Consider the following 15,191-nt stretch of genomic DNA (forward strand, 5'->3'; position numbering starts at 1 on the left):
AGCATGAGCAACCATCCCCTCCTTCCTCCTGCTGCACCTTCACCCTGCTCAGTTCCATCCCCCCCAGCTGCTGGGCTGCAGTGGGATGATAAGACCACTTCTGCCGCTTGCTTTGGGGCATTTTGCCTGTCAGATCTACAGCTTTTTCTACCCAAGGCAGGCTGCCCTTCAGTATGCTCACTAAAAACTGATGTGAACACAACCTGAATTGCAATCCAGCCTCACAAAAGAGATGCTGTGGGCAAAAAGTCCTGGCCTGTCTATAGAACTCTATAAAAACCAGCGTCATGGAAAACAAAAGGCTGCATATCCAACTAGGTAGGTGGGATGCTACCTTTGTTCAGTCCTGTATATTCTGCATATAATGCATATAAATGCATATTAATATATGTATTTGCCTACCCATGCAGCAGAACTCTGCAAGAGGTTGTTGAGACAATCTAGCTAAAATAAATCCTTCAAAAGGATTCATTAATGTTAATCACCTCACACAATTCCAGAGTGTGACAGTGACCAAGGAATTTACCTTAACTGGATCAGCTGTGGTACCTCACAATATGAAAGATGGCCACGCTTCATTTCTTAGAGATCATAGCTTGCATTACAGCATCAGCTGGTGGCACTAATGCATCACTTCAGTGGTGTTGCCTCTGCAGTAGGAGGACAGATGGCAACAGCAAGAGCTGCCATCTCAATTCCACCATGACTACAGCCTGCTAGAACACAGCACCAGATGCTTTCAGACTTTACGTCAAAGAAGCTATTTTAAGGTTCACCTAAAACAGAAGCTACGTCTCATGAAGGATTGTGAAACCAATAGCAGTATTTTGTTAAAAAGCACACTGTCTTGTATTTTATGGCCTTCTGGAAATGTCTTTAGTAAAAGAAGATCCTTTGCTTGTAACTAATCTGCCTCTTTCCTGCTTTTGTCAGTAGGCAACCAACACAAGAGGGGGCAGCTGAAGAGAAACAGCCCCGTTATCTATAGACAGGTATTTTAAATCAAGTACATAACTGAACAAAAAAGGAAGTGTACAAAAATCTTAATAAAATATAAACAGAACTGTTTCTCCCTCTCTACACACCCAGAGGCTAAAGGCTAAACAGCTTTATGCCACAGGCTAAAATTAAGTTTACAAAGAAAAAGTGGGGTTTTCTTGTTTCTTTGTTTTTTTTAAAACTAATTCGCTATCTTCCAGGTAGTCAAATACAAGTAAATAATTTAAATTAGAAGGTACTCCTAAGTCATTTTTCACCTCTTCAGAACCACATAAGTCTCTTTTTGGTGTCAATTTACACTAGCACATGCCCATTAAAAAGAATACTGATACTTGCTACAGGCAGAACTATATAACGGTGACCATTCAGAAATGAAAGAATGAGGTAAGAAAGGAAGAGAACCACAACTCAACTTAGGAGAAGTAACCTTATCCCCACACGTGACATTACTTTATCCCTTTCTATTAAACTGCTCTCAGAGCCAGTCAATCCTTGGTTTGATTTTGCCAGTAGGCAGTCACTGAGGAAACAAGTCTACACTGAAACTGTGAACATTATCCTACTTTTCTACTTCTGTTCTTCCAGTTCACACCAATTCCAAAGACACATCTTTTCTTTAGTTCTGCCTGTGTTATTTTCTCCGAAGAGCAACATATTGTCAATGACCACTTTACTCTGGTGTCACAGAAGTGGATGGATCCATACAATGACCTCAGAAAATGAAGATGCAAAGGAGGCTTTCTTTACTCCAGAAAGGTTAGGACAGATCCTGCTGGAATCTATATTCACTCTGCTTGTGGGAAATACACACAGTCATCCAAAAGCACTGAGTTTATGGCACATGCTAAATCAGGCACCTGCACTCATGCCATTTTATAAGTCTAGCTGCATGCAGCCAGTTTAATGCTTACAGGAAGGTCTATTGTGTCTGCACACAATTCTCAACATCTGATCACTTGAATAACTGAGTACTTAAATAGAGTATCATGGCTGGGCAACTCTGCTCTAAGCCATGTAGCAGAAGGCAGAGCAATCCCATAACACTTTCTGAATTTCTGGAAAATGAACAAACATTTTGGTCAGATTGCACTCTTGGTATAAGAAAGGTGACTAGGAATCCTTCTAGGTTAAAACTGTTGCAAGACAATGGAAGTTCTTCCATTGCTGCCTTATGAAGAGATTAAAAAGACAGTATTTGCAATCTCTCTTATCCTGTGAAATACATTCTGTTCTAAAACCATACAATATATTGTCCAGCATCAGAAATCCATAAAACTACTAAAAAGATCATCAGACTTTAAGTAGACACTGCCAGAAACAGTACTTGAAATTTCACACAGTAAATTGTCTTAAGTCCTTCAAGAATCAAAGAATACCTCCTGACTAATAATGCTTTGCTTCTACTATCAAACAAAGCTTTCTGCCCTTCTTTCCTTTTCCACTGCTGTTTTGTATTGTATTAAAAGAAACAGAACTTGTATTTTCTTGTCAGTTATGTATGAGCTCTCCAAACTTTAAGGTCACCAGAGCCTCTACACTGTACAGCTCACAGGAAACAAGCTGTTAACTCAGTTTTATATTCTTAGTACTCAGTACTGTAATTTTATTCTTAGTACTATAATTTGGGGCTTTTCAAAATGACTCTCCAATTTCCACTCGTGAGGGCTTTTAATATAAACTCTTCCATATGTTTGCCTTCATTTGTCCTTTTACTATAGCCACTCTCCCATTTTCAAGGCTGGTAAAAAACAATCTGCATTTTCATGTAGATGAACATCAGGAGTTTGGTTGTTCTTGCATGGGAATATTTAAGCATTCCATACCCTGTTTAGAAGCTGCTTTAGATCTGTGCACAGCTCTCAAACAAAGACCTGAGGTGGGAACACTCACCACAACTTGCAGCATTCGATCATTCTGGGCTTTTGGAGCCTCAGTGAGCATCTGGGTCAGTGTTTGCAGCAGGGTCTTTCCAAGCAGAATAACAGAGCCAAACATGGCAACTATTCCAAACACCATTCCTATGCTGAACCTACACAGAGAAGCAAATAGTTAACAATGCACCGCCACAAGAGGAAAAGGATATCATCTCTGGCTATGTAAATTTCTGCTTTATAGCACAAGTTATTACACAAAACACAGGGCAAAACTTACCTGATGCTACCACAATTCATCAACAACCCAGTACAAAAACATTTCAGGAAACTAGTAATAATAATATACAATAATAACACTAATAACATGTACTCTCCTTGTTTAATAAATGTTTTATATCCAAACCATATCCTGGATCAATTTTCAAATACTTTTATTCAGTTATCCAATATGTGTAACTGTAAATATATAAATTTACATGAATATAAAAACATAACTAGCAATGTATAATTGGCCATGTTGCACCACAGCTTCACATATTTAGAGACCTGAATCAAAAGATGGGGCAGCTTATGTAATTATATATATAGGCTTTTTCAGTACATTTTGCATCTTTCTCACAAACAACAAAACGGGCTAAAGAAAAATAAATGAGACTGAATCTTTTTTAAGGAACAACTAAAAAGTACAACTGTAAGACCATATTAACAGCAATTGGTGTTCTTCTCACCAATTTTCCATTAAAATCAATGTTGAAAATAATTCATGTCACTCCACCTAGTGACAAATTTTTATTCAGCATTAATATTATTATTCTTATTTTACATTGTCCTACAGTTGAGGGATGTGATAACTTTTTTTCATAACTAAAACACTTCACTACCAGTCCTTCTTCCGCTCACAACTGCGCAACTGTTCTCTTATCAGCCTTAATGAAACTCACTGGGAATTAGTAGATTTATTTTAAGCAACATGTACTTGTAATGTTAATTAAAGAGACTAGTGGAAACACTATACTGTAATAAATTATACACATTAAAAATTGTAATTGATATAGAGCTATTTCAGACTGATTATTACAAAATCATTACATACAACAGAAACCAATATGAGGCAGACCTCTCTTTTATTACTATCTCACTGAGGGTAGCAATACAGGAAATGAACAGAAATTCAAACCTTACTCATTTTGTATTTTCAGAGCAGATACAAAATAATGCTAGGAAGGCAACAGAGCAATAGTTTTCTAAACCAGTCCAGGAGCACCCATACTAAACCACCCTACTTTTCTACCCATTCCCAGCACTGTGCAACCTTTGCATGGCAAGGTGCAGGCAGATGAAAGAAAGAAAGTAAGCAAGGTGTTTCTGAGCAGGTATCATTGCTGAACGTCTGGGCAATGATTAACTACAGGGACACAGCTGTCTCTGAATACTTTGTAAACTCTAGTGACTGGAAGACCTAAGTCTACAGCATTGGGAATAATCTAGGATCTGAGCAGCTGCTTTCAGACCAACTTCTGTATGCAGTATTGCATATAATAGCTGTACTCTTCAAAACTATCCATAGTTCAAACCACAGGTAAAAATAGTTTCAGGATTTCTAGTTTTATAGAATCTCCATATGCAACCTGTATTACATTTATGTATTTTTTAGCAGAGGACAAATACTGGCACAGTACAATTAGAGCAACCACTCTAACTGGTTTCATCATCAGCCTATTAAAATAACCATGTCCACCCACTGCCCTTCTAATGCTGAAAGGCACCAATGCAGTTCAATTGTTGACTCTGTATTTGACAGAAGAAAAAAGATGCTGAACTAATACCATAAGTAGAGAAATTTGGGCTTCCATCTCCCCCAGTTGTAGAACTGGCGGTTGAAGAGAGCTGTTTGCCACCGCAGGTGAAAGGGAGAGACACTCAAGCCGTACGTCAGCAGCCAGTCCTCGTACGATGCCTTCAGAGAGTTGGAGGACTGCAAAACAAAGGAAAACCAGTTTGACCAAAACATCCTAGGAAGATTTTGTAAATGTGACCAAGCAGTCAATGAGATCTGTTTATATAAAAACATATGTATAATTTCAGGCAGATGTCCTACACATTATTTACATTTTGACACATAGGTAGGTGTGACATGTAATATGGAAAAATTATGCCACTGTTCTGATGTCATTTCCATTAGGTTTGTGGGAGAGATTGGGTATCCAGAGTTATCTGACAAACAAGGTCTTGCATCACCTTTCCTAGTGTTAGATCACTTTCAGTAGTCCTACTTTCTGGTTAGAAGGCTACAGACTGTTGATGGTATTCTTTCAACATGCAATTACATTCCAATAAACATTTTAAAAACTACAATAATGAAAAATGCTTCCTTTGTCTCCAGCTGAAATAAATAAATCTAACACAGATGAGATATGGCTTAGTATTCTGTTAGATATCTGTTAGTAAGGATAAAAACAAGGTCTACTTTTCAAACACAAATATTACACCTGAAGAGGGTCTGGAACATCAGATCAGGCTAACAAAAAAACACAAGGAATTTAAAATTATCACTCTATTGCAATAGCAGTTTCACTATGGTAACTTCCCATCATTTCAAGATACTTCTAGTAGTTCCAAGGATTTCTCTTGATGAGAAATATGATCCATGCTTATATGCAGCATTATCTTGAATTATAGACTAATAGACATGGTTTTTGCAAATGTTTACTTTATGGCACCTGCATTCTCAATAGGCTTTAGCCACCCGCTTCACAGAAGCCTGTGTCAGAAACCCAGAAGAAGAAATACTGTCCTTGGAGGTGAAAAAGGAACTCAGAGCTCAGGAAAGGCACAAATGAACCTTGAGCCTTCTGAAATTGGGCAGTTCCCAAGGCAGGAGTGTCTCTGACACAATCCAGACAAGTCTTTGGAGCTGTCTCAACTGGAGCATTGTTCTCAAGGCTCCCCACCAGCAGCAGCACCTACTGAAGACATTCAGAATGTGTAGTTCACAACAGGCTCCCTTCTCCTCCCCCACGAGGAAGTTGAAAAGTTTCTGGCTGTTGTCTGTGGCCCTTTGAACAAATTTAGAACTTGCCAATTCCTTGCATTCCTCCTGCCCTGCACCACAGTGGTGGGGGTTGAGGATCTCACACTGCACAATTCTATTAACAGCTTTTCTCATTTTGTCAAATTAATTAAACCTTGAACACTAAAAGTTTATTTCAAATAACGAATTTCCTCAGATGTGAGACTCATTTACTTGAATCATTGTTCACATATTACCTATTACACCACTTATCCTTTCTGCCTATATATTTCTGTGTCATTTCCTTCTTCATCCTACTGATTTCAGTCACATTTTTGTTCTATCAGCTGAGGGCACCATCAGAAATTTGCCCTGTAAGACACTCCCATCAACACTACTCACTCCCTATGGCACCATTAAGTTTAGGGTCCACAATCATATCAGCTTTTGCTGATTTTAACCGCAGAGATCACAAGGATGATTAGACTTGTACACAATTAGTGATACATAAGCCAAGGAAACAAAAAAAATTACCTCCTCAAATAATCTACTGGATAATTAAGAACAAAAATACATACATCATTAAGTACTTCTGACATGAGAAACAGTCTTTTGTGAATTAAAAATACCCATCCTATTCCTCCACAGAGTGAAAAAAAACCAACTCAAAACCACCCTAATACATTATTCTAATAAAGTTAATCAGATACATTGATTTGACACTTGAAAATGTGTTCCTTTTATCACATGCAAACCCCACTTTTTTCCCTATAAATGCCACAAATTCATCCCTTCTAATTCATTCCAACATCACAGCTCCACTGTCCTAACAAGACATAAATAAGTATGAAGTCTTCCATGAGAAATATGGAATCACTGACCATACAGCTGTCAAATGTGGAAAAGAAAGGTATCAAAAATGTTTTCTTCTGTATTTTCCTCACAAATTGTGTATGATCACACATTCATGATCACTAAACGACTGCAAATTTTTATAAAATATACTAAAAAGCTCTTTGAAAAGTTTTGCTCCTTCTGTCCTGATCCCAGTGGAATCACCATATTATACACACACCCTCATGCCCTGGTGTGCTTCATTTCAAGCTGCTTTCACACAGGACTTGGCTCTTCTTCTTTGAGATCTAAGGGAACTTTTTTTTATTTGTGCAAGCCCTTAAAATGCTGGACATCTGCTAAATGCTCCAGAAGCTCCATAGGTATCTGCCAGCAACCAGGAGTCCTTAACATTCTTCTCTGCTGGTAAAATCTGTTCAAGAGCTCTGAATCATTTCAGTTTCCTGACCTTAAAAGCTGAGAGCCAGCCTTGACTGAATGTGTCTAATGCATCCTTTATTTCTCACAGCAGAAGGAGGGACAACCTCTTACCCTTCACTCTTTCCTCAGCCTTTGGGCAGAATGGAATGTGATGACTTAGGACGCTGGGGAGAAGGAATTTAAGGTGACTCCCTCTTACAGAATCCAAGCTTCAATGAAAATGTTGGTTGCAGTGGTACAATGAGGAGCAACAGGAAGGACTTAACATTCAAAATTCCAGCTTGATTTGGCATAGCTTTAGTTTCCTGACAAAAATGTATCTTTTAATTTTAGCAATATTATAATATGTGGATTTATCTGGGCAAAAATACATTTATACACAGTTATACTTTCTATACTGTAGTCTAAGAGTCAGACTGCCAAATAAAATATTTTAAATCTGAACAAAACCAGTAAGAGAACAAACTGAGCAAAAAACATTGCACATTGAACAGATTTACAGAATAAACATTAACTGCAAGTTACAGCACACATCCTTCTCTCGCCAAAAACATCAACAGGATCACACATGGAAAAGAGCTCCCATATAATTTTTTACTCATGCTCAAACCCATGTTCATCCTCTTGGTGTAATTACACTATTAAGTGATTTGAGATTTAAGCAGTACAATTAATTAAACAGTACAATTTTGCTGTTGTTGCTAGCAGCCTTGGGTTGTGACTGTGGTGATTTACAGCAAAAAAAAAGCAACCTGAGCTTCCTAATAAATCTGGTTATTCAATCCAAATTCTATTTCAACTGTGGTAGTCACAGTGAAACCTATGACTGAGATGTACAACACATGATCTACTAGTAATTTTACTGAAACTCAACAGCTCCCACATAATTCCTGACAATTAATGTCAACGTTTAGTTAAAAGATCAGAATTAAAATTGAACGCCTGGACTTTCATGCTTGCTATAGAATTCTAGGCATTGCCCCTTCTTTTTCAACATAAATCAGGCATTAAGTAGACTCTAATGTAGGGTTGTTTTTTTTTTTTACTCCCTTGCTGCTGCAAGAAATGATGGCTCTCCCTGTTTACAAAAGAGAATGATTTTATGGTATAATGCAAAAAGAGATCTTCAGAATTTCAGAGATGCAAATGTTCTCAGCACAATGGCACAACAGGTCTGGTACCTGAGCTCAGTTCTTGCTTCACATCCCAAAAGTCTTCACCAGACACAAAGCTGCTGCCAAAAGAGAAGCAGTCTCCTGGCTGACCTTCCTGGTGTGTCTCACTGCAGTCAGAGCACGTTCTTCTGGTACCTGGCCACTCATCTCATGTGTTTCAAAACAATATTGGTTGCTTTTGTTTTTTTGGTGTTTTTTGGGGTTTTTTTGGGTTTTTTTGGGTTTGTTTTTTGGTTTTTTTTCCCAAATACTTAACATAGACTTACTGCAAGAAAATTTGAGAAGTCTTGTGGTAAATGACTGTATTTGTTACTGTCATTATGTACAGACTAATATTTTGCACTTATCAGCTTTCATCATTAACGGAGCTACATTTGCACTCTAATTAGCTGCAGGGGGAGACACTTTTCCAAGTTTTCTGAGCACCTGAATTTTCTTTTACTTCTTTCTATATTTTATAGAAGTGACAAAATACATTTTGTACTTTAGTATCACTAAGCCTCATCTGCCTTGGCAGAATCAGGTGCAGCTCCTGGACTGTAAAATTAAGAATTACAGATCAAACCTTTTATTTCGTTTTCCCTCATATTTAACCAGCACACAGCCTACTTTGCATGCATTCTTTGCAATTCTAGTCATGCCTTAGAAATCATACCTCTGAATCTTTAAGAAAACCCCAAAACAACGCCACACCACTTAATGGAACTTGAACAATGCACAGATGCATCCCAGATATAACAAATGATGTCTTGGTGTATTTTCTTTTTAAACCTTCCCCCCTGTATCAGGAGGAAAAGGATGAGTCTCCTAATACTCTCCGAAGATCAAAGTTTATTTCTTTCAAAATGTATTTGTATCGAGTTCTGTCTCAATTTTTTTCCAGTATAATTAAAGATATCCAAAAGAAATAAATACGCGTTACTTTTTACATTTTTTAAGAAAGTCATCATTATAGGGCGCGTACTCTACACCGCAAACTTACAACGTTGTCTTTTAGGTCGTTAATATAATAATAGCAATAAACTTCAGATAGCACGTCTAATGCCACGGAACCGCTTAAGCACTATATTAAAGGCTGTTTCCCCTAACTTTTCGCGGCTTTGGTCCTTTAGCAGACTCTCCTGGGAGGCGTTTGGAGCCCAGCGCCGGGCGGAAGCAGGGCAGGGGCTGCCCGGGCCGGGGGCCCGGCTGTGGGGCGGGAGGCGCGCCTGGGGCCGGGATCGCCTCACGGCCCGACGGAGCGCGGCGGGCCCGGGCAGGGCGCGGCCCCTCAGCCAGCCCGGGCACGGCAGCGGGGCCCCTGGGCCACCCGGGGCTCCCGGCGCGGGGGGGAACGGGGCTGCCGCTGCTTCCTCCCGGCCCCGTCCTGCTCTGCGCCCTCAGCCCTCACCTTGAGCAGCGTGTCCGCCAGGTACACGGCGCACCAGCCGCCCAGCACGGTCACCACCACCGGCACCGGGATCATCGCGGGCCGCGCCGCGCCTCAGCGGGGCAGCCCCGGAACCCAACCTGCCCGGAACCTTTCTCCGACGGGCTCTACTGCCCGGGCGGACGCTTCCGGGCAACGCGTCGAGCGAGGGCAGGTGGCGGCATGACGTCACGGGCCGGGGAGCGGGGCAGCGTTCGGGGCGTTGGGGCCGGGCGCGTGCGCAGTGGGGGCGGGAGGGGAGAGGGGCGGGGCTGAGGGCAGGGCGGGATGAGGGGCGGGGCGGGGCCGGCTGAGGGCAGGGCAGGATGAGGGGCGGGGCGGGGCCGGCTGAGGGCAGGGCGGGATGAGGGGCGGGGCGGGGCCGGCTGAGGGCAGGGCGGTTCCTCCTCCTCTGGCCAAATTCACCTCAGCTGCGGCCTCCCGGGAGGTCATCGGGGAGGCTCTACTGCCAGCGATCCGGAAGTTGAGCTGGAGAATAAGACCTGTTTATGGTGGCAAGATCAAAGTACATTGTGGAAGTGCTTCAGTAACGACGAAGTAACAGAATTCCCTTTAACCACTGACGTTTTGTCTGAAATCTAGCATCGAGCTCGCTGCACAGCAAAATCATTCTATTGCCTGTGAGAATGGCTTAAGCAAATGGTTCCTGGGCCCCGTGTTTCCTTCCCAGGCCACTGTCAGTGCTCATTCTCTGACAGTGTGTCTGTGTCTGGCTGACGTGGAGCTCATTTTCTCAGGCAGCCTCACTGCTTTGCGTGGTGCCTACCAAGGTGTTGGTGACTCCAGGGTTTGGCGCAGCATCAACGCTGTCCAACATTCTCCCCATCACTGGCTGGGGGTGGGCAAAATCCTGGGAGAAGATACAAGTGGGACAGCTGACCCAAATAAACCAAAGGCATATTCCATACCATGTGGCATTAGATATAAAAAGTAAGCAAAGGAGGAGGAAGCATTTGTTATTTACAGTGTTTGACCTCCACAGCAAGTGAGAGAAAACAGCCGTGGGCAGCCTCTCATCATTGGCATTTGCAGGTGCAGAGCAGGAATTGAACTAGTAATGGATGCTGGCTTTTGCTTGTTCTGTTTGCTCAATTCCTCTGTCTTTGATCTCACCTCAGGGATTGTTTTCCTCTTACATTTAGATTTTCCATCATTCCAACAACCCTACTTTTTGATGTAAGCTGTCCATGTTGACTGATGGTTGAAAATTCAATTTTTTCCATAGACCAACATGAACTTAATACAAATACACAGACTATGAACCTGTGGTGCTTTCCAGAAGCAATGGAGGAGAATTGTATTCAAACAGTTGAGAACACAAGTACTTTTACTAGCGTCCTTACTGAAGTAAAGCAAACTAAAATGGACATGTTCAAATGAACTAGTTGGTGACCAGGTTTTGTAAAATTTTTGTACTTTTGCTTCTACATTCATACCATAAAAATACAGACTTGAATTTTATTGATTTTTCATAGAAATTGGAAGTGTAACTATAAAAGGAATGAAAATAAAATACACTGTCTATATTTTACTGCTGAAAAGTTTTATCTCAAGAAAACAAATAAAAGTAAGAAATTTCTAGAGTGCAGAAGATGGATGTTCTGAGTGAATGGCCAGGCCCAGTGTTCCAACTTGGGTAACTTGAGCAGGTGTTTTGCCCATGGGAGAGAGGCAAAGTTTATCCTTGTTCCCATGGAATTAAGTAATTAATCTCTTCAACTTTGATCTCTTATAGTAGTAGATATGTGATTATTCAGATATTACCATAGAAGACACATAGCAAAATATAAGTAAAACTGTCCTGAACAGCACTGTCAAAACCCCTTATATTAGAGGGGTTTGCAGGGCTTCAGGGAAATTGTACTAATTGCAGTTCATCACAGGCTCAGACCTAAGATCAGCTAAGATGTTGATTTTGTCGAGGAGAGGTTGTAAATTTTGCTGGTTTGAAGATCCTACAATCAGAACATGAATTGATTGGATAAGTGTTTGAGTCTCAGGGAGAAAAAATGGGGGTTTAGATATGTTCTGAGTAGTCTTCATCTCTAGGTTGTTGGGCATAGGGATTAGCTAAGGACAGGAAAGGACTGCTGGGATAAAATGTGATCCTGCAAGTGTTTATGTGCCGCTGTAACTTAAAGTGGAGGAGTGCTTTTGCAGAATACAGGAATATTTCCAGAATGAGCCTCCAAGCCTACCTGAGAATTTAAAGTACGGACCAGAATGCATGAAAGAAGAAATCTGTGGGGAAAAAATGAAATAGAGGGTCCATTAAGCACTTCTGCAGGCTAGGAGATTGCTGCTGGAGGAAATAAAGAGATCAGAATAAAGAAGAAATCTGAGACACAAGAGGAGACATACAGAGACTGGCACACTACAGAAATGTGTGTAGCATTGGTTGTAAAAGTATGAAGGAAAAATATGTTTTCATTACCTTATTGATGTTGTATTAAAAGAATCTCAATATAAAGAAGCAACTCAGGGAGTGGGTATTATGGAGATAGGTTATATGTGTGATGTTTTAAACTGAAATCAAAACAAGAAAATAAAAATCCTTCTATCTTTGCTTAAAACAGATAAGATCAGAATGTTACACTATTTTATTGGCTTGGGTGTTTTTTATATTTCAATTACAGTATAAAGCAGTCTTGCTTTATTTAAATAGAGATGAGGTCAGAGTACTCTGTTAAGGTTCATGATTTGTTTGCAGTATTTAATCTGATTACCAAAAGTACTTGCTATAAAGGTGGGATTTTGATTCTTAAATGAAATTTGTTCTTAAGCCACTATTAACATGAAAACATAGGTAAAGGAAAAGCACAAGTGTTTGTAGAAATATGTCTTTACTTGATTATTCTGCAGAAAACAATAGTTGTAGATGCTTTTTCACCAGTTGTCTCACAGTGTTGATCTATAGCAAAACAAATTATAGTTTTTTCTTATTTGCTGTCAGTTTTCAGTATTTACTCATCTGTGTTAACTCTGTTAGGCAAATCTCAGCTGGAATTCTATCTAAAAAAGGGTCCTCCAAAGCTGTTGCATTCCATGGAGAAATAAGTATCAGACTTTAAAGCAAAGCAAAGGAAATGGAGGAACTTAAGAGATGTGGCTAGAATATTATTCTAGAATACAGTTCCATAAAAATACTAGTTTCAGGCTTATGCTGCTCATTTTTATAGTCTTGCTTGCATTCTCTGTAATCATTTAGAAGTTATGCATGAGGAAGAGATACTGGAGAACAGCTATTCAGCATTAGCTTTTATGTTGAGAGCCCTTTACAACTTTAAAAGTCTATCCATAAAAGCGAGTTTACCAAAATTACAGGAAGTAAAGGACTTAGTGAAGGAGGAGACCATAAAAGGGCATAATATCAAACAATTGTTTCAAGGCTTGAGGGATTTTTATTTTTTTTTTAAATTTAAATTATCTGTGAAGTCCCTATGGACACAATCCCCTATTCTACTGCAGAATGCAAAATAAATTGAATAGTTTCAGTCTAACAGGTATTGTTTCATGCCTACTGTAACCTGAAATAAATGCACATGATAGCATTAGACCTATCAACTTTGAACCCCAAAACCTGTAGGGCAGCCTTAAACCCTAGGGAAAGAAATACCTGTAGCATAAGCAAGTCAAAGTGAGTTTGAGATAAGGTAATCTGTAGTTCATCATTCTGTAGGCTGTTAAAGCCTGAAGCATTACTCTTCATAGAAGCATAGATTGGGTTGGGTTGGGAGGGGCCTTAAACCGTCTGGTTCCAATCCCCCACCATGGGCAGGGCCACCTTCCCTAGACCAGGTTGCTCAGGGCCCCATCCAGTCTGGATTCATCTGAGCATATGTGATCCTTGGCTGTTCTGAGCAATAGGAATGTCTTACACAGGGTGAACCAGTGAGGATATCCCCAGAACTGTCCACTTGGACTGCACAGATGGCTGAAGCAGCTCCTGAATGGGAGCACGGCACTCAATTAAGCCAGCGCTGGTTTTGTTGTACCTCAAGGACAGAGGGGAGCAGCTTTGTGATTACACAGCACTGCACACAGTGGATAAATGAATTTAAACTGGTGTCCCAGTACTACAAATCTGCTCTGCCCTTTGACAGCCAGAGCACCTGTGAACTATCCATGACAAAACTGTGAGTTTGCCTTACATAGGCCACTTTGTGTCAGGAGCCTAAGCTATCATTTCCTTTCTTACTAGTAAAAAGAAATAATTTGAGAGTTGGCTGCAATAAAACAAGGAACATCTCCATGGATGCCTCTAGTCAGAGTATGGTCAGTACCTCACCAAAAGCTGGTGGGCACAGGAAACACAAAGTAGACTGCAGTTTTTGAATGTAATTTCCAAGACAAATAATTTTCAAGCTTCACTTTTAGCTCCAGATCTTGAGAACCAAACTGTACTTTAAAGAGCTTGTGTTGCATAGCCAGAGGAGATGGAGTGAAACAGCTTAATGTAATTTATTCTTCGAGGCTTTTTTTTATCCTTGAATAGAAGATGCTACCTGTCCACAACTCTAATTCATATGAGTGTAAAGTAAGATGTGAAGATTTAAAAAACTACTTCATGTAATATACTAAGAGAAGCACTTTTTTATTCTGGAGATTTGGTATTGTATTGGAAAACATCCTTGCCCAATGGAGCAGCTGGAGACCTGTCTTTCTGTGCCAAGACTGAATTATTTTGGCAATTTCTCTCTGAACATTGCAATATTTGTATGGCAGGAGGCCACAGATAATTGAAGAATGTTTCTGTAGCAGATTTGATTCAATAAAAATAAGGTTTAATAGAGATCATGTTTGACTACTTGATAGATAGGTATGACGAGTAGATTTATTCATCTCTTCACCATGGAAAGCCTTCATTCTTAATGGCCCTGTTGTTTCAGAACACTGAAGGTGTGACAAGGTAAGGATTTTTTCCTTATGACTTTGAGAAGTAAGGTAAGTGTCCTGATACTGATTCAAACTTTAAAAATCTTCACACCCATGATTTAACAATCTTCATCTTTATTTTCTGCTCAGCAGGTACGAACTAAAGATAGCAACTGAAAAAATCACATATAATTCAGCAGGTTGGTGCAGTTGTCTTTGAGAATGGTAACTTTTCATCTAAAGGCATTAATTTATTTATAATGTCCTTGAAATTCTGCTTCCTCCAGCCCATTTCCTCATCTTGGTTGTTCTGTCTTTCTACCAGACAGATTTTTCTTATCTCAAATATGTATTTCTTTCTTCTCAATATGCCATTCAGATAAGAAATCAGCAGAATTTAGTCATCGTTCCCTTTGTTAGACTTGAGATGATTGCGCTCACACAGGGACCATAGCTGCCATTTTTTTGTCATGCTTTATCACAACAGATAAATAAATTACTTTTTGTGGTGCTGAGTCCCAAGTCCTCTGGTATATCTGTACCTAGTTCTCATA

The 15,191-nt window shown here is 40.0% G+C and overlaps 1 protein-coding gene across 3 annotated transcripts in view; it reads right to left on the reverse strand.

Moving 5' to 3' along the window:
- The window catches only part of MBTPS2 (membrane bound transcription factor peptidase, site 2), a 40,508-nt gene extending 30,521 nt beyond the window's left edge, over positions 1 to 9,987 (reverse strand). Inside the window, exons 1-3 of one of the 3 annotated variants that reach the window (XM_086879908.1) lie at positions 9,724 to 9,987; positions 4,700 to 4,848; positions 2,890 to 3,028 (exon numbers count right to left, since the gene is read on the reverse strand). In XM_086879908.1, coding sequence (XP_086736034.1) covers positions 2,890 to 3,028; positions 4,700 to 4,848; positions 9,724 to 9,798 — 363 coding nt within the window. In that variant the 5' untranslated portion in view covers positions 9,799 to 9,987. Of the gene's footprint in view, positions 1 to 2,889; positions 3,029 to 4,699; positions 4,849 to 8,339; positions 8,425 to 9,315; positions 9,571 to 9,723 lie in introns of those variants that run through there. The other 2 variants (XM_086879909.1, XM_086879910.1) reach the window with 2 other exon arrangements.
- Positions 9,988 to 15,191: the final 5,204 nt, after the last annotated feature.

Source organism: Cyanistes caeruleus, chromosome 3, assembly GCF_971803275.1.
Source record: "Cyanistes caeruleus chromosome 3, bCyaCae1.hap1.1, whole genome shotgun sequence".
In the NCBI taxonomy this organism is placed as follows: domain Eukaryota; kingdom Metazoa; phylum Chordata; class Aves; order Passeriformes; family Paridae; genus Cyanistes; species Cyanistes caeruleus.